The sequence below is a fragment of the Corella eumyota genome, chromosome 5, assembly GCF_963082875.1.
Source record: "Corella eumyota chromosome 5, kaCorEumy4.1, whole genome shotgun sequence".
NCBI classification, from domain to species: domain Eukaryota; kingdom Metazoa; phylum Chordata; class Ascidiacea; order Phlebobranchia; family Corellidae; genus Corella; species Corella eumyota.
The window spans coordinates 11,881,389-11,902,041 of NC_137494.1; the positions used below are offsets into that span (position 1 = coordinate 11,881,389).

A 20,653-nucleotide genomic window follows, 5' to 3' on the forward strand; every position below is an offset into this window, starting at 1 on the left:
TTACTATGTATTTTATATGCTATGTGAAGAAAACATGAAAATTGATATATTTTGACATTTGGATATAACAATTGGAATTTAAAAAAGTAAGTTTTGTTTTAAATTTAATGCTTTGTTGTTTGAATAAAGTGATATAAAAGTTTAAGAGAGGTAAAATAGGGTTATAGTAAAAGTTTTAATTTACTTGTTATTATAATAGCAAATTCAAACAAATGTTGCTCGTTCTTTAGCATGTCGTTAATTTAAATAAAGGAAAAATATCTAAATTAAATTATTTCATAAGAGTATCAAATACAAAAATTAACTGTAAAATATTGACACTTTATTAATATTTATTAATAAATACTCAGTTTTTCTTATCTTGTTATATTATTCACATAAAATTTTTAATGTAAAACGAATGCGAAATATTAAAGCACTTTCTATTAAAATCTAGTTGCCAAAAAAATATAACAAAAACTTTTAAAGAGATCCAAATAAGAGGCAGGCCAAATTTAATGATTACATTTTTTATTTATATAATTATGTAAAATATAAATATAAAGCTAGGTTACATAGGTATAAATAATATATAAGTTACATCATCCCAGGCAAGCCTGGGGTAAACAAAGCCCAAAACATTGAAAAATATTAACAACAACAAAACTATTAGATTAAAAAGATTTTTTTTGCGTTTTAATGAAGGTTTTATTAGATACGATTTTACTAATTATTACAAATGATCACTTAAAATTACTGCTTGGGTATTTTTTAACATGTTTAAAGAGGAAAAAAATGGTAGGGTAGGTTTTAAATGATTTGGAAATCTGGTTATGCCAATTTTAAGTTCCGTTGTGGGTTTGTCTACAAAAAAAAAAAAAATTTAGTTAATACGACTACATTACTAAGTTGCTTTTTTAGCAGCGGCCTTAACAGTAAATGCAAATAACTATAGTTTGATGTAATACTGGAAACAGTTACCTTAAAAGTTTTATAACCAAAAACAATAACATTAAAATATAATATTAATTACCTAGGCGTGAAAACTATTATTATGCCAAGTAATTATTGTCTTGAATATTTGTAGCAATCATATGACACTTAGGAATATTTTGGTTAAACAACATAAAGAAACAAATGAGAAAACAGCAGTGTGTTTTAAGGGTAATAAATATTGCACTGCTACCAAAAATATTGCACTGCGTGATTAGAATTACTGGTTAGAATTGCAGCAATACCATACTGTTTGCCCTTAGGACGTTAGGTAATACACGTCACATTAAAGCGAGATATTTTATGGTTCGTAATACACCATGCTTACTGGTTGAGCCGTGTTTTATTTAAGGAAATAGGACCAAGCAAGAACAGAAAGGAGTAAAAGTGTTCCAATAACCACCAACCCTGTTGCCAACAGAAGATTCTAAACAAAAATTTATTGTAAAAGTTAATATCTCAATAAAAAATAGGCTAATGTTTTGTGAAAATTAAATAATTTTTATCAATAGTTTTGAAATTAGTAAAATAAGTTTGATAACACTGACCTTGGATTGTTGTTGAGGTGCAAGTAATTCAGTTGTTAGGTTTTTAGCTGTTTCTGTTTTTATGGTAGTAGTTGTCAGGGGCTTCGTTGTTATGGAGCCTGTTGTTACCTTAATCGTTGTCATGGGGATTGTTGTTTTCTCCATTGTTGCCAGGGGTTCTGCTGTCACGGGGCTAGTTGTTGTTTTTTCTGTTGCCAGGGGTTTAGTTGTCTTGGTAGTTGTTGCCAGGGGCTTTGTTGTAATGGGGCTTGCTCTTATGGCTTTTGAGGTCATAATAGTTGTTGTCAGGGGCGCTGTTGTCATGGGACGTGTTGTCATCTTAATTGTCGTCAGGGGTTCTGCTGTGATGGGTGTTGCCGTCATAGTAGAAGTTGTTGTAGCTGGACAATTTACACATAATTTTATAATTTTTAAAGGAAATCTAAATTTAAGTAATTACCAATATGTGATTTTTTTTAATATAAACGTTAACTGTAATAATTAATATTTTAAATAACAGCTACAAAAATAAGAAACCGTAAAGTTTTTTTTTATATATCTTATAAAAGTTAAAAATGTTAAAAATATTAATTAAAACAATGTAAAAATAACTATTTAAAAATAAAAATAACTTACATGCTGGCAAATCTCGTTGGCAAACATATCTAACAGTATTACCACATGCAGCATCATTCCATTTTCTTTGAACACCCCATAGCCAAACACAATTTTCACCTCCAGCATTATTAGGTTCGCCATTATCCCAGTAAGATTGGTTACTTAGCAAAGTTGTTCCATCGTCCCATTTAAAAGAAGAATCTACGTTAACTAAGCTCGTTCTTGTAAGGCCAATCCAGTAATAAACACTTGATCCTAAAAACATAAAAAAACATTATAGCGTCTGGCAAAGCCAAAAAAACAAATTACTGTCGTAACGAAAATAATTTTACTGACAATAGGATAATTATTATTGAAGCATTGCTTACGCTTTTTAGAAATTACATTTTAATCTCTAAAAAAATGTTTATCTAAATTAAAAAAAAATAAATTTTTAAAAATCTTTTTTTGTGTAAACGTTTTTTGGGTATAGGCCTATGAGCGAATACCAAAGACACAGTCTTTTAAAAAGAGGTCGTTCCAAAAAAAGAATAGATTTGTAATCTGTAAATTCAACTTAAAAAAAATTGTATAGAACCAACGATAAAGCATATACTATAAAATTTAAAATCGTTACCAAGAGCAAGCATTATTTGCTTTAAAAAATCACGGATTTCTGATGTTTTGGGAGTTGCCAAAAATGCATTCATTTCTGCACATTTTGTTTTTGCTGATTCGTAGTTAACACTAGTTAGACCAAAATGATATTCTGCATTTCCATATACATGCCACTGTTGCCCATCTACAATATTTAAACTTAAAATTATTAAACCTAAAACTAACTTGTTCATTTTGTAATCAATCGCTCTGTATTTAAATGAAGTGATACAAAATTTAAACAACGGTAATGTAAGTTCGGTAATAGCTCTAAATTTTCCGTTTTTATAATGAAACTTAGTGGGCGACAAAAAGGTCGGCACAGTTTACCAGAAATGCAACTTTTTCGGTTAACCGTATCGACCTTTTTGTCGCCTACTAAGTTCTATTACAAAAACAGGATATAAAAAGCTTGTATCAAACTTATATTACCTTTCTTGAACCTTTATGTCACTTTATTTAAACAGTAAAACGTTAAATTAAAAAATATAAACTGAAGCTTTCAAATTTTAATTGTTCTACTCAAACATTTAAATATATTTATTTTTTTTACATAGCGTATTTGTGGTAAACAATTTTTAATTTAGCTGTTAAGTAAATAATTAAATATGTACGTGAAGAATACTTTAAATTAAATAAGGTATAACTTGAAATAAAATTTATCACCAGATTGCCATTTAAATATCATCAGATTAAAAATTAAAAATTAATATTCAAAGTTAAGGCATAGTATTATGACAGAGTTGATTTCACCACTTAATGTCTAAACAGTATTAAAAAAAATATTTTAAATGTTTAATATCAAACTTTAGTTTTTAAAAAACAAATAAAAAATTTTTAAAAAACAAGTAAAAAATTTTCAAAAATCTTGTGGAAAAAATTGTTTTTTGATTTGTTCAATGATCATATAACGTTATTTACTAAATATCTTATAATAAATTATTTATTAAAAATAGACTGAGGTTGTTTGTCGAATTATTTGTCACAAAGCAGTGACTGTTATCATTTCATTAAGATTGCAATTCTTGATTTAATACCACTGTCATTCTGCTAGAATATTTTTTTTTAAATTCTAGCAGAACTCCGCCTTTTTCCGCAAAATGTTGTGTTTACATAAAAAGTTAATTCGGCAATATAAAAATGTTAAGCTAGTAAAGAAATCATTACTTACTATTGTTTAACCTGCTATAGAATAAATGTAAATTTTATTCTATAAATTGTTTTACAAAAGGTGCTTTTTATGTAATAAAATGATATAAATCAATTATATGCTAAAATTGAAGTTTTACATTCGTTATTTGCAAAAGTTGTAGAGCGACGAAAAAACATTAAAGAAATTAAGATTTGCTCGGCCGTAATTTTAAATACTTTCCGACGATTGGAGTTGAAAAAAAATTAGTTGACGCGTATGTTTCGTCAGTCGTGCGCCATCGCAACAACTTTAAAAATTGCTTAAACTTTGGAGCTGTAGATTGCGACATAACTTATAAAATTGTAGAGGGTAAGTGTAAATTTGAACGCTATCGACGTTGTTTTAAAAGAATAGTCCAGAAAGACGACCAGCTTAGAGATAACGTCATTTTTCCGATACTTTGGAAAAATCATTTTTTGTTAATCGCGTTTGTTAAAAGTGAAGGTTGTGTAATTTTGTATGACTCGGCGGATGGAAGTAATATTTTACTTATTAATCTTATTAAGACCAACATGATTCCCTTGCTTAACGACTTAGGTTTTACCGACGAAATAAGTTTTTGCAGCGTACGCTTATTGTACAGCGAGATGGTTATAATTGTGAAACTTGTGTCTGTCTTACGGTAGACGTTTTATGCGAAAATACAAAAATTAAAAATGTTTTTTTTCAGGATTTAGATTTATACAGGTGTTGGGTGGTTTATACTTTGTTTAAAATTGCAACAAACTATAATTCTGGCATACAAGCTATTGTATCAAATGCACATTTGCGTTTCACATGCTTATTAAACAGTGACAACATATGCTGGTTTAATTCCGTTATTCATGCTTTAATGTCCGTAGTTCTACCATTTTTCATAACCGAATCCATGATAAATAACATAAATTCAGATCTTTTTCAATTAATTCATACAATTAGTTTGAACGATTACGTTGAAAATCAATTTCACTTAAAAACCGTAAAAAAAGTTTGTACGATTTATAATTTACAATTCGGAAACCAACAGGACGCAAGTGAATTTTTTGTAAAAAGTAGTGATTTTTGTGACTTGTTAAATTTAATCGAGTGTGAAACTCAAAACTTGGCGTACAATGTTTATTTGGCATTACTTATTGATTATTAAATTTTGGGCTGTGTTCTATTGTCGGAATATACTTTTTGCTGGGGAGTGGGATTCATTTTTTCGGGTAGGAGCGGGCCTTTGTTTCTCTTTTGTTATTTCTCGGGTCAATAACTGCTGTAAACGTAAATTGTGGCGCTCAAAATTTTGCTATTTTAATTATTGTTAAACAATCAAGCCGCGTTAAAATTTTTTTTCGATTCCTATCGTCGGAAAGTATTTAAAAATGGCTCCAAATGTCGACGTTCGGCCGATTTATCAAACTTTTTTCGATAAGTTTTTGCTTAACTACTGACGTAATTAACATTTGTGGCCCTTAAAAATGACAATACTTTATCTTTGTTATTAGAGTTATGCAATGTTTAATTTTTTTTCAGCTCCTATCGTCGGAAAGTATTTAAAATTACGGCCGAGCAAATCTTGGTTTCTTTAATGTTTTTTTGTCGCTCTACAACTTTTGCAAATAACGAGTGTGAAACTCAAAACTTGGCGTACAATGTTTATTTGGCATTACTTATTGATTATTAAATTTTGGAGAGTATTCTATTGTCGGAATATACTTTCTGCTGGAGAGATTCGGATTCGTTTTTTCGGGTAGGAGCGGGCCTTTGTTTCTCTTTTGTTATTTCTTGGGTCAATAACTGCTGTAAACGTAAAATGTGGCGCTAAAAATTTAGCTATTTTAATTATTGTTAAACAATCAAGCCGCATTAAAAATTTTTCTCGATTCCTATCGTCGGAAAGTATTTAAAAATGGCTCCAAATGTCGACGTTTGGCCGATTTATCAAACTTTTTTCGATAAGTTTTAGCTTAACTACTGACGTAATTAACATTTGTGGCCCTTAAAAATGACAATACTTTATCTTTGTTATAAGAGTTATGCAATGTTAAATTTTTTTTTAACTCCTATCGTCGGAAAGTATTTAAAATTACAGCCGAGCAAATCTTGGTTTCTTTAATGTTTTTTCGTCGCTTTACAACTTTTGCAAATAACGAGTGTGAAACTCAAAATTTAGCTTATAAATTCTTTCTAACAGCTTATTACTTAAAAAACACCTTCTGTAACACAATCTATAGAATAAATTTTCATTGTAGGTTAAACAATAGTAAGTAATGATTTATTCACGAGCTTAACATTTTTGTATTACCGAGTTAACTTTTTTATGTAAACATAACGTTTTGCGGAAAAATGCGGAGTTCTGCTAGGATTTAAAAAAAAAAAAATTCTAGCAGAATGACAGTGGTGATTTAATAGGCAGAATAGGAGTTCCTCTTTCACTTTCGTAAAATTTGTACTGCTGTTTGAGGTAATCCAAAGCTAAATAAACCATAGATATGAGCTAGTTCAAACCCAGGTCAGAAATTAGGTGCTGATTTAAAACGACTTTCTTTAAATGGAAGACCAGGATGAAAACCGAAAAAGTTTGGTAATATTAATTTAAAATTATAAAAAAATATCTAACTTATATTATCAGCCATACTCTTGACGGATAGTACTAAAGTACAAGATGGGCGAAACACAGGGCTGCATCAAAATGCTAACAAAAAAACGCATAATGCAAAAAATAACAGAATTCTTATACCTTGCCTGCATAATCTTTTAGTAAATTCCACATCACACTGAGTCATTTAAGTTGATCCTGCATCTTTTAACATTTTAGGTAAATACCCTATTCCCTGCTTTCCCCCATCTTACAGCTTGCAATCCCTGTCCTGCATTTTGCAAATTTTTGTTAAGGTTTAGTATGTTTACCTACTATACCGCATCTTGTCTGCCTGTAGTTTAATATTATTCCTGATGGCTTATGTTTTGTATGAACATTAAAATTATTGTAGGGAACTTAATTAATGCATGGTGTAGTGGTAAGAACTCTTGCTACACCAAACATGAGGTTGTGGGTTCAATCCCCACTGATCTCATGCTGTAGCACTCTTGACTCTTGAGTAAGGCGCTATAAACGGTGTAAACTTCTGTTGAGCCAGCACTTAATCAGCAGCATAATTACTGGGCAGTTATAGTCTCTATAATATCCCAAACTGCCACAGGCAACTCGAGACTGGGTCGGAGTAACTTATGTTACTCTATGTTTAAGTCGCGCATTCAACTTTCCCACATCGAGGATAAAGATATATACAAAAAAAAAATTATTGGAATTAATATTAAAAGTTTATTTTAAACCCATCTTCAGGTCAAAATGCATGATGTACATTCTCCAGAGCTTGCTGGGATAAAAGAACTTGTAGCTAATGCTCAAGGTTTATTGATTATGGTTAATTTTATTTAAAATGTTCTTTCTGTAAAACCCATTTTAGCATTACCTAAAGACAACTTAAAAAAAACTGTAATTTACAACTAAGAAACAAAGATTTAATAGCTGTTTTAAATTTTTTAGATGTTTAGAGAATAGTAAGATTTCTATTTTTGTAGGTCACGTCTCTCTTAACATCAGTTTACATCATTATGATAATCGGCAAATAATTGAAAAGCAGATCAATGTTAAACAGCAGACCAACATTGAGCAACTGACTGAAATAGAGCATCAAGACTTAACAGAGGTTCAGCAACAACACAACATTTCTGGTGCAAATATACATAATCTTGGAGACAGATATGAAATTTTTTCGGGTAAGCTTTGCTTTCTCCAGAAACATTTTATTAGAAGTTTGTTAAGGCCTTTTTTATTCATTTAAATTGTCTTAAAGAGCAAACAACTCGTTCGAATATGGATATAAGTTATCGGCGCTAAACAAGTACTGAGCCCCAAACAACTATAGAACCCCAAACAACTATAGAACCTCAAACAAGTAGAGAGCCCCTAACAAGTAAAGAGAACATAACAACTAGGGAACCCCAAACAAGTAAAGAGCACATAACAACTAGGGAACCCCAAACAAGTAAAGAGCACATAACAACTAGGGAACCCCAAACAAGTAAAGAGCACATAACAACTAGGGAGCCCCTAACAAGTAAAGAGCACATAACAACTAGGGAACCCCAAACAAGTAAAGAGCACATAACAACTAGGGAACCCCAAACAAGTATAAAGCCTCAGACAAGCAGTGGGCCCAAGGCTGGTACTGGGCTTATGACAAGAATTAAGCTTGAAGAAATTGAACCCCAGGAAAGTGTTGAAACTGCTGAAACTATATAAAAAGTTTTCATAAAAATAGGTAAGTAGTGTCATTTTTCAACATATTTTCAGAAATAAGAAAATATTTTCTAGACTAGGGTAAAAGTTAGGGTTGATAAAAAAATACTATGTTGTCAATAAACTGTCCTTTTCGGGTAAAGCATGTGATCGGCAAAAAGTTTTTATTAAATTTAATGTTTAATGTTTGTTTAAATATTTTAACATATCTCTTATATCTTTTGTAGATTTTTTTGTCAAATTTTGTACTATATAATTTTAAATTTTGATATTATACGTATTGAAAAATTAAATAAACATTATTATTTTAGTTCCATTAAAATTGCTTATACTAGGAGGAAGTCAACCTTATGCAAAAGATGTTGTGTTGTTTGACCTTGCTATAAAACATTGGACACAATTGCCAGTAAATTTTGTCTTTAATTTTATTATTTAAATGATTTTAATTTTATTTATTTAAAATTACAATTAAAGATAGATTTAGATAAACAAATATGCTACAGATTAGTTAGTCTACAAGTTGAAGTATATAAATATAATCATTTGTTTTATTTACTTTTTCTGTATTACACTAAAATATTTAAGTACTAATAATTTTTATTTTTTTTAATGTAACTTAAGCATAGCCATATTACTTGCATAAAACAAGCAGGTTTAATTAAGTAGGCTTATACAATATTTTTTGGATTAAGAATATATACATGTAATGTATATATATAACTTTTTTTTAATATTTTAACTTAGATTTAAAAAATTTTATACAGTTTTTAAAATAAATTATATATAAAAAAGAATAAAAAATAATAAATATGAAAAAATAAGCTTATTAAAATTTTTCAAAACATATATTTTTTTGTATATATTCTTATCCTCGGGTTGAATGCGCAACCAAAACTAACAACTGTGACCCTGACCAAGTCTAGATTTGCTTGTGGCAGTTTAAAATATTATAGATTATCATTGGCCTGATAGTTATGCTACTAATTAAGTGCTGGCTCAGCAGGAGTTCGTACTGGTTATGGTGCCTAACTTAAGAGCACTACAGCATAAGAGCTGTAGGGATTGAACCCATGACCTCATTTGGTAAGCCAAGTGTTCCTACTGCAATACCACGCTGCCATTATGATAAATTGTTATTTAAATAAATATACATATTCAACTTCGTAAGGACACAAGAAATATGGTGCAATTTATTTTAAGAAATTAATTGAAGAAAGATATGGAGTATCATCTTGTGTTGCAAGCAAAAAAGTCTTTGTTATGGGAGGGGAGAACAAATCCTCTGTCGAGAGTTTAAGGATTAATGATGTTCATCCTCAATGGAAAATACAACCTCCAATGAATCAAATACGTTTTCATGCATCATCAGCTGTTATAAACGGTTGGTTTAAATAAATTCGTGTATAAGATTAGTGACATCTTATCGAAAATCTCATTTCTAAGTTGTATTGTATTTAATCCTATGCCCATTAAGAAAAATTCAATTTTACATGTTTTATCAGAATTCTCAATTTTAAGTTTTGTATATTTAAATAATTCCAAATTAATACTTATTGTATTTAAGATTGTATCTACACAACTGGAGGAAGAAATGAAAACTGGGAGATTTCTTCAAGTGGGGAATTTTTAAATGTGACAACGAATGAAAGAGGAAACTTTCCTGACATGATTGTTTCAAGGTGTAATCATGTTTTAGTTGCTGCAAGAGGTGAACAATGGTGCATTTTTTTATCTTAATTAGAAACTTTACAAATATTTAGTTAAGGTTACCTTTATTTGGTTCAGAAAAATTATTTGCAATCGGAGGATTTGATGATAGTGGTAAACGATTAATGTCATCTGAATGCTTTGATTTTGGTGAACAGGAATGGTGTCTTATTACTCCAATGAAATTGGGTCTAGATAGTCACTCAGCTGTAGTGTTGGATGATCAAATATTTGTTATTGGCAAGTGTTACCAATTAATTTTTCTTTTCACCAAAACCAATTTAACACCAAGGTAAATTTTTTAAAAATTTTAACTAGGTGGATACCAAGATAACAAAGGTACAGTTTCATCGGTTATCACTTACAACATTTTCACTAACACTTGGTCAAATGTTGCACCAATGAAGAAGGCTCGCCATGGTCACTGTGCCTCAGTTGTAAATAACAGGATCTATGTGGTAGGGGGCTTAAAAAACAGGTAAATTAGTTTGAAATAATTTAGTAACTTGTTTTTTTAAATATTTTATTAAATTAGTTTGTAACTATGTTTTAGGTTAAGTGTCGATTCTATTGAAGTATTTAATCCCATAAAAAACAAGTGGAAAATCTTTGCTGAAACAAAAAGGGAAATTTGTTTGGCAACAATGGTTGTCGTTGGCGTTGATGTTTCTAAAAAAAGTTGTCTGGTGTCTTGAATGTTTTTTTGTTTTTTTTTTATTAAACGCAGTTGATTTTTTGTTTTGCTAGGTTTAATATTTTTTTAAACTGTTTTTTGCATTATTTTTATTTACGCGTGCTGGCACTTGTATAATTTTATACATAATATGCAATTTTTTTCTAATGGATTTTTTTGTTAACAAGTAATTGTTTTTAGATATAAATTAGGTTAAATTTTTTATATTTGACTGTTTTTTATTTCTTAATTAAATATTTGAAGCAAATTCTGTAATTCTTTTTTTCACAAGTTTTTAATTTGTCGTAAGTGAATTTTCAAATTGCAGAACTTTTTAACAGTAACTATATATAATTTTGTATAGCTTTTTTGTATACATCTTTATTCTCGACCGGGTTTGTATTACATTTTTATGTGCTTCAAAGAGTATCATATTTGCGGTATATACAGGAATTCCATCTATCTCGAACCTAAATAAGACTGGAAAAATATAAGGATTGTAGCGTATTTTATATTTATTAAACACACTTTTTGCAGATAACACAATTTAATAAACAAATAAATACCTTATTCAAATAGAATTACATATAAATATTTATATATTAGTTTCAGTTCTTTATATCATGTAAACGGAACGAGAGCTAAGAGATGCGCGACAATTGCGGTGACGTCAAAAATACCGGTATTAGTAGCAATATTAAAATTGTCCATGCAAAATGTTACGATTATGTTGCTTTTATGATGTCACAATAAAGTTTCGGCGATAAGGCAAGACCAATAACACAAAGGTTCTTATATCAAGTCCAAATGAGACAAAATGAGGACACAAGCCAAAAATAAGTACAAATCTTAGAAATAAGGACGTTATGGAATTCCTGGGTATATATGTGATAACCATTTGAATTTGCTTTATTAAACTGGCCTTACTATTATTGTATTGTAATCGACTTCTACATAATAAATGCAAATATCATGCTTTATAAACGGATTTGACTTCTTTATTCGTTGAACGTGTGGCTACTTTAAAAATAATATTTGCGATTTAGAGTAAAAATAAGTCAGATCTTTTTTTTGCATCGAAATGTTTTTTTTTTGAGACGTTTTGTTAAAATGTCTACTCGGAGACATTTAGTTTGATATTTCGAAACGGACTTGTGTAACCAAATTAGGCCTATCTGTCTCTAAGTATAACTAAAAACTAATATAATACTAGTTTGATTCAGAACCATGCACTAACGGCCCAATAAAACCCAATTCTAACCAGTAGTCGAGGCAATTTAATAAAAGCTTTTAACAACTTCTAGATTAAATATAAAACAGAAGCGAAAAGGTCAAAAAATGTAATACAACTATGGATAAATGCTAGGCATAAGATACAAAAGCAGAGACATTTAAAACACGCCTACGCCTATTTTAACCCACAATAAAGAATGTTCAAAAAAAGTTTTCGTTTATGAATATAGTATACGCATTTTTTTAGTTGTTTTTTTAATTTTTAAAAAATTTCCAAATAAGAAAGTTAAAAAAATTTGTAACGTCTTGTAAAGTTAAAACATAAAATTCTGTGCTAACAATTGAAGTAAGCTTAGAGATATTGCTATAAGATGGAAAAACCACAACTTTATTTTTATATATATAGAACTCGTAATGATTCAAAATTTTACAATAAAGCTTTTTCTTTTATTTAATTGTTAAAATTACAGCTTGTAAATACTTATGTTATGTATATTCAGTTTAATATAAAGAAAATTCAATTTTTTTATACAGGATTTATAAACAAACCCTTAAAAAAAGTGTATTAAAAATGGTTGATAAAAAGTGCATAGTTTCGACTTTCTCAATTGGACTTGACTTTTTATTTAAGCCCATTTCTTTTATTTTTCCTTATCATTTTTTTAAGCCCGATACGCTACGTTAAAAAGTTTTAAACTTAAATAGTGCATAAAATATCAAACGTCATTAGTTTGCTTAGCGTAAGTACTTCCAATGGGTCGTCTAAAAAATGAAAGAATGGAAAATGAAGAAACGAAAAACCGGAAAGTAAAGGAAAGCAAAAAAGGAAAGAGCGGAATCTTGAAATCTAAAACGCTAAAATATGATCGACTGTTTATTAAGGGTTACTGTCATTTGGTCGTGAACTGAGCTCCAGCAATATTCAATATTTATATCCCTGACATACTCTAATCCTCTTTAAAAAAAAATGCTCGGTAATTTCTAAAATGGTATTGACTTAAATACAAATAAACAGTCAACGATATTTCGCGTTTTTTTTAAGATTTCGTTTCTTCTTCCTTTATTTTCCGGTTCAACATTTTTTAATTAAATTTATTGCAAACGACACGTGAGATATTAATTTTGCTTAAAATTGATGGTTTGTTTTTGCTTTTAAAAACAATAAGATGTCAATAATTAAATTTTCTTTATTTTAAACCATCATTATTTGTTAAATAAATCTAGTTATTTTTATTCTTACTAATCCGAATTTTGAAATCGAATAACTTTTGATTTTGTGTAAATAAATTTTTTAAATTTAAGTATGATGTTTATTATCATATTGTGTTCCAATCCTCCTATTTTAATAATTTAATTATTATTAATTAGTAATCAATAGGTATTTGTTTATTAAAATTTAGGGATCGTTATTAGGTTTTCTAATTTTGGTCAGTTATATATCATAATATTATTAACTCGAAAATGGAATAAAAATTAAATTTTTGTTTGTTTATTATATTTAAATTCTTGTTTGTTTATTAAAAGTTAAAGTTTGATATTAAGCATTCAAAATGTAGTATAATGTATTTCATAATATTAGTAATTAAAGTACATATTTAAAAAATAATTTTTGTTTGTTTATTATATTTTAATGCTTGTTTATTTATTAAAAATCAAAAATCAATTTTAGGTTTTTAAAACTTATATTTATAATTAAGTAATGTTTTTGCATAAATTTTATTTATTTAAAGATATTATTTTTAAAAATGATCAAATGATTTCGAACTATATTTTATTTATCAAATAAATCTAGTTATCTATTTGCTTTGATCGTTTTAAAGTTCTAGTTATGTAAGCCCACTGCTTTATAAGATCAAGAGAGGTTTTTGTTGAGATAAAAAGAAGTATAAAATAGATCATTCTGAAAAGTATCTATAACTTGTTATAATACTATTTAAGTATTTATTATTGGTTTTTAAAAAAATTTCAAAATAACTATGTAGAAATTTAATCCATGTTTTGTTTGCAAAACAGATTATTTAAAAAATTAAACTTTGGACATTTTGGAACAATAAGAATTCCTTTCAATCTAATTCAAGTCAGTTTAATGTCTTTAAAATCAAGTTCTTTTTTAATTTTGGTGACTTATTTTTTCCCTTCAAAACAGCAATTTTTGGTATTTTCTACAAAGGCCTTGGTGTTTTTGCTTAAATTAATTATTTTATAACAATATAAAAGACAAATTAGGTTATAAAATATTTACACTTTTTTAATACTCAATAATAAACACTTAATAAGTTTTACATATTGTAACAAATCTGCCATATTGTTGTTTACTCTTAAGTCTTATCTATTCTATGTCACGTGTTTACACCTGGAGTCTCGTCTTTACTCCTTATCATTATCACGTGGACTGTATCACGTGACTTGTTGGTTTAATTGTTTAATTGCAATGTATTGGGTAGTATTCGTGTTACGAGTTTGTGGACGGTTGTTTGTGAGCAATAAAATACTATAAAATATAAATACGGCTTTTTATACAAAATAATATCAGGCAAAATCGTTACAATTGGAGGTCCTGCCGAGATCCTGATCTTTTGAAGCTAAAGTGAATTTAATAGAGAAATTGCAGAAAAAAGAAAAACAATCGTTAGACCCACGTTTGTCGAGTATTATTCAACAAAGTGGATCATTATCTAGGATCACCTTTGTCTATTGAAATAGAGCGCATAGTTGAAAAAGAATTACAAGCAATCAAAAAAGAACTGGCCTCCCTAAAAAAGGAACTTCGTTCAAAAACTACCTGTCAATCAACAAAGCTTTTGACTTCTAGTCAAGATTTAGAGATTTACACCGGACACCGACATCGAAGAATATCTTATAAAATTTGATCTTATATCAAAGGCCAATAATTGGAATGCCAGAGAAAGCGGATATAAACTTGCACTTAGTTTGTACGGTAAAGCTGCAAGCATTGTAACAAATTTATCTGGAAGCGATCGTACATCAGTGGTAGTATTAAAAGACAAATTGCGAAAAAGTTTTTCTGCCCCAAAGTTAAACCGATTAACGGAGTTACACAGCAGAAAAAGAAAAGATAGCGAGTCCTTAGAAGCACTCGCAAGCGACATTTCCGATATGATTCGACAATATCCAATATAATTAAATTAAAAAATTGTTTTACAGTTAAATTAAACAAAATGATTTAAAACATATTTAAGTTTTAAAAACTATTTTTTGTTATCTTAGAGTTAACTGAATTTTTAACATTCAGTTAAATACATAATTTAGCATTTTTTAAAAAACTAAAAAAGTTAAAAATTAAATAGATATTTATTTTTAAATTTAAGAAATTTAAATGATTGTTTGATGTGTTCGATAGTGTATCAAGTTTAAGAGCTTTATTTTGTAAATTTTTGTAAAAGATAATTTTTGTAAATTTTTAAGAAAACTTGAAATATTTAACTGTATTTAAATTTTTTGATTAAGACAAAAAAATAATAACTTATTAAGAACAAAAATTTGTTACATACATTGTGATTCAATTTATATTTAAAAATGTAAAATATTAATTAACATGAAATATTATATAATCGAGGATAAAGCAATTTACATCTAAAACCATCCGAGCGTGATAAATAAAAACAGAAATCGGGGAGTTCCCCGAAGCGTCTTGAAGAAAATTGTAATTTCTTTTTTCTTTTTGATTAGGTTTTTCTCGCTTTCACGTAAATAGTTGGAAGGTTAACAAAAGAAGTTCATCAAGTGCAACCTAAAAATGACGAAGTTAAATTCATAGTTTTAACATGTTATTAATATTAACTGTTTACAAAAGTATTTCTTCGTGCCAAAGTGTATTGTTATGTCCCTAATATTGTTATATCTCTACTGACGATCACAAAACTTTATTTCTGCGTTTATCAAGTTTAAATAAATTTAATTTGTTGATTACTTTTAGGTTTTAGGCTCGTTTGCTTTGACTTTTAAAATGTGTTTGGCTTAAACAATCATATTTTTAAAGTTCTTCAAAATAGTTGGATGTCGTTACTTTAACTTGAGATTATATTCATGTTAAAACATTCAAAAGAACATCTAAGATAAAAAAAAAATTCAAAAAATATTGAACAGAACAAAAATTACATCATTTTTATATTACGTATACAGTTTATATTCATATATCGCGTGTAATTTAAGTTTTCAAATTACGTTATGTAATATTTTATTAAATATATTTTTTGTTTTACAGGCAGTATTGATCATTACAACACATAACAACATCGGTTGTTCAACTTTATAAAATCATTTTTGTTTAATAAAATTGATCATAATATTTTTTTATTATCGAAAGTCTCTTGCAAACATATGTATATAAATAAGTAACGCTTATATATCGAGTACGGTAGCTCAACGCGTAATGCCATACGTTGTAAGTAGCAAAGTCTAAGGTTCGAAACCCAGCTTCCCCATTGAAAATAATTATTTTTTCATTTTTTTTCACGCATAGCTATAGTCACGACCTGTAATATAAAAAAAATTTATGTTATGAATAAGAAAAAAGTGCTCAAATTTTTGTTTTTTCGACTTTTTAAAAAACTTTCTTTATCTTGAATCTTAGTAACGTCATTACAATTGTAATTAACTACAAAATTTTAAGATTTGCGACAAAAAATTTAATTTGGTCGAGCCAATGATCATACAACCCTTGTCGAGCTAAGTATACAGTTTTAATAGGTCAAAAGGTCACGCGAACGATTCTATGTACGTGAAATAAAAAAATGCTCTTATTTTTGTTTTTTAATGGTTTTCGAAAATTTTTGGGTTTAATTAGGTCACGTGATATTTTTGGCCAATAATATTGCATACAAATTAAAAAAAAATAACTTTTAAATTAAAAAATAATTGTTCTGTTAGAACTGTAGGTCTTATTATAATGTTTACATAATATTTTTCGAAAATATTAATATTCATAAAAGTTATGACACTTTTATTAAAAATTGACAAAATCTCAAAACTTAAAATTTTATATTTAATTAGACGCGCATTGGCCTAACTAACATTCAAGATTAAACATTTCGCGAATATTTTCAATAAAACAAAAGTTTGAGGTAATTTTTATTTTGGGTTTAATTAGGTCACGTGATATTTTTGGCCAATGATATTGCATACAAATTTTATGAAAAAAAATAAAAAATTTTAAATCGAAAAATAATTGTGTGTTAGAACCGCACAGGTCCAATTACCGTGTTTACAAAATATTTTTCAAAATTATTAATATTCATATAAGTTATGAAACTTTTTTTTTAAATTACGAAATCTCAAAACCTAAAATTTTGTATTTTATTATACGCGCATTGGCCTAACTAACATTCAAGATAAAACATTTCGCGAAAATTTTGAGTAGAACAAAAGTTTGAGATAATTTTTATTTTGGGTTTAATTAGGTCACGTGATATTTTTGGCCAATGAGATGGCATACAAATTTTTTGAAAAAAAATAAAAAATTTTATATCGAAAAAAATTGTTGTGTTAGAACCGCACATGTCCAATTATCGTGTTTACAAAATATTTTTTGAAAATATTATTATTCATAAAAGTTATGAAACTTTTATTAAAAATTTATGAAATCTCAAAACCTAAATTTTTGTATTTTATTACATGCATTGGCCCAACTAACATTCAAAATAAAACATTTCGCGAAAATTTTCAGTAAAACAAAAGTTTGAGGTAATTTTTATTTTGGTTTTCATTAGGTCACGTGATATTTTTGGCCAATGATATTGCATACAAATTTTTTGAAAAAAAATAAAAAATTTTAAATCGAAAAATAATTGTTGTGTTAGAACCGCATAGGTCCGATTACCGTGTTTACAAAATATTTTTCGAAAATATTAATATTCATAAAAGTTATGACACTTTTATTAAAAATTGACAAAATCTCAAAACTTAAAATTTTAAATTTAATTAGACGCGCATTGGCCTAACTAACATTCAAGATTAAACATTTCGCGAACATTTTTAGTAAAACAAAAGTTTGAGGTAATTTTTATTTTGGGTTTAATTAGGTCACGTGATATTTTGGCCAATGATATTGCATACAAATTTTATGAAAAAAAATAAAAAATTTTAAATCGAAAAATAATTGTTGTGTTAGAACCGCACAGGTCCAATTACCGTGTTTACAAAATATTTTTCGAAAATATTAATATTCATAAAAATTATGAAACTTTTATTAAAAATTTATGAAATCTCAAAACCTAAAATTTTGTATTTTATTAGACGCGCATTGGCCTAACTAACATTCAAGATAAAACATTTCGCGAAAATTTTTAGTAAAACAAAAGTTTGAGGTAATTTTTATTTTGGGTTTAATTAGGTCACGTGATATTTTTGGCCAATGATATTGCATACAAATTTTTTGAAAAAAAATAAAAAATTTTTAATCGAAAAATAAATGTTGTGTTAGAACCGCACATGTCCAATTATCGTGTTTACAAAATATTATTTGAAAATATTATTATTCATAAAAGTTATGAAACTTTTATTAAAAATTTATGAAATCTCAAAACTTAAATTTTTGTATTTTATTACACGCGCATTGGCCCAACTAACATTCAAAATAAAACATTTTGCGAAAATTTTTAGTAAAACAAAAGTTTGAGATAATTTTTATTTTGGGTTTAATTAGGTCACGTGATATTTTTGGCCAATGAGATTGCATACAAATTTTTTAAAAAAAAATTAAAAATTTTAAATCGAAAAATAATTGTTGTGTTAGAACCGCATAGGTCCGATTACCGTGTTTACAAAATATTTTTCAAAAATATTAATATTCATAAAAGTTATGACACTTTTATTAAAAATTGACAAAATCTCAAAACCTAAAATTTGGTATTTTATTAGACGCGCATTGGCCTAACTAACATTCAAGATTAAACATTTCGCGAACATTTTTAGTAAAACAAAAGTTTGAGGTAAATTTTATTTTGGGTTTAATTAGGTCACGTGATATTTTGGCCAATGATATTGCATACAAATTTTTTGAAAAAAAATAAAAAATTTTAAATCGAAAAATAATTGTTGTGTTAGAACCGCACATGTCCAATTATCGTGTTTACAAAATATTTTTTGAAAATATTATTATTCATAAAAGTTATGAAACTTTTATTAAAAATTTATGAAATCTCAAAACCTAAATTTTTGTATTTTATTAGACGCGCATTGGCCTAACTAACATTCAAGATAAAACATTTCGCGAAAATTTTCAGTAAAACAAAAGTTTGAGGTAATTTTTATTTTGGGTTTAATTAGGTAACGTGATATTTTTGGCCAATGATATTGCATACAAATTTAAAAAAAAAAATAAAAAATTTTTAATCGAAAAATAAATGTTGTGTTAGAACCGCACAGGTCCAATTACCGTGTTTACAAAATATTTTTCAAAAATATTAATATTCATAAAAGTTATGAAACTTTTATTAAAAATTTATGAAAACTCAAAACCTAAAATTTTGTATTTTATTAGACGCACATTGGCCTAACTAACATTCAAGATAAAACATTTCGCGAACATTTTTAGTAAAACAAAAGTTTGAGGTAATTTTTATTTTGGGTTTAATTAGGTCACGTGATATTTTTGGCCAATGATATTGCATACAAATTTTTTGAAAAAAAATAAAAAATTTTTAATCGAAAAATAAATGTTGTGTTAGAACCGCACATGTCCAATTATCGTGTTTACAAAATATTATTTGAAAATATTATTATTCATAAAAGTTATGAAACTTTTATTAAAAATTTATGAAATCTCAAAACTTAAATTTTTGTATTTTATTACACGCGCATTGGCCCAACTAACATTCAAAATAAAACATTTTGCGAAAATTTTTAGTAAAACAAAAGTTTGAGATAATTTTTATTTTGGGTTTAATTAGGTCACGTGATATTTTTGGCCAATGAGATTGCATACAAATTTTTTAGAAAAAAATTAAAAATTTTAAATCGAAAAATAATTGTTGTGTTAGAACCGCATAGGTCCGATTACCGTGTTTACAAAATATTTTTCAAAAATATTAATATTCATAAAAGTTATGACACTTTTATTAAAAATTGACAAAATCTCAAAACCTAAAATTTGGTATTTTATTAGACGCGCATTGGCCTAAATAACATTCAAGATTAAACATTTCGCAAACATTTTTAGTAAAACAAAAGTTTGAGGTAAATTTTATTTTGGGTTTAATTAGGTCACGTGATATTTTGGCCAATGATATTGCATACAAATTTTTTGAAAAAAAATAAAAAATTTTAAATCGAAAAATAATTGTTGTGTTAGAACCGCACATGTCCAATTATCGTGTTTACAAAATATTTTTTGAAAATATTAGTATTCATAAAAGTTATGAAACTTTTATTAAAAATTTATGAAATCTCAAAACCTAAATTTTTGTATTTTATTACACGCATTTGCCCAACTAACATTCAAAATAAAACATTTCGCGAAAATTTTCAGTAAAACAAAAGTTTGAGGTAATTTTTATTTTGGTTTTCATTAGGTCACGTGATATTTTTGGCCAATGATATTGCATACAAATTTTTTGAAAAAAAATAAAATTTTAAATCGAAAAATAATTGTTGTGTTAGAAACGCATAGGTCCGATTACCGTGTTTACAAAATATTTTTCAAAAATATTAATATTCATAAAAGTTATGACACTTTTATTAAAAATTGACAAAATCTCAAAACTTAAAATTTTAAATTTAATTAGACGCGCATTGGCCTAACTAAAATTCAAGATTAAACATTTCGCGAATTTTTTTAGTAAAACAAAAGTTTGAGGTAATTTTTA

At 27.4% G+C, this 20,653-nt stretch overlaps 2 protein-coding genes across 2 annotated transcripts; one reads left to right on the top strand and one right to left on the bottom strand.

Annotated features, from left to right (window-relative positions):
- Positions 1–678: 678 nt before the first annotated feature.
- LOC145753500 (uncharacterized) lies at positions 679–6,695 on the bottom strand. Its single transcript, XM_082569904.1, has 7 exons — positions 6,650–6,695; positions 5,626–5,730; positions 2,767–2,898; positions 2,136–2,372; positions 1,521–1,900; positions 1,301–1,399; positions 679–843 (listed from the first exon to the last, which is right to left on the bottom strand). The coding sequence occupies exons 1-6, from the start codon at positions 6,693–6,695 to the stop codon at positions 1,316–1,318; spliced, it is 984 nt and encodes a 327-aa protein (XP_082426030.1). The 3' UTR covers positions 679–843; positions 1,301–1,315.
- Positions 6,696–7,817: 1,122 nt separating this feature from the next.
- On the top strand, positions 7,818–11,366 carry LOC145752796 (kelch-like protein 35). The gene is made up of 7 exons (XM_082569135.1): positions 7,818–8,237; positions 8,527–8,621; positions 9,416–9,596; positions 9,780–9,923; positions 10,001–10,162; positions 10,241–10,400; positions 10,476–11,366. The coding sequence occupies exons 3-7, from the start codon at positions 9,476–9,478 to the stop codon at positions 10,615–10,617; spliced, it is 729 nt and encodes a 242-aa protein (XP_082425261.1). The 5' UTR covers positions 7,818–8,237; positions 8,527–8,621; positions 9,416–9,475; the 3' UTR covers positions 10,618–11,366.
- The last annotated feature ends 9,287 nt before the right edge of the window (positions 11,367–20,653 follow it).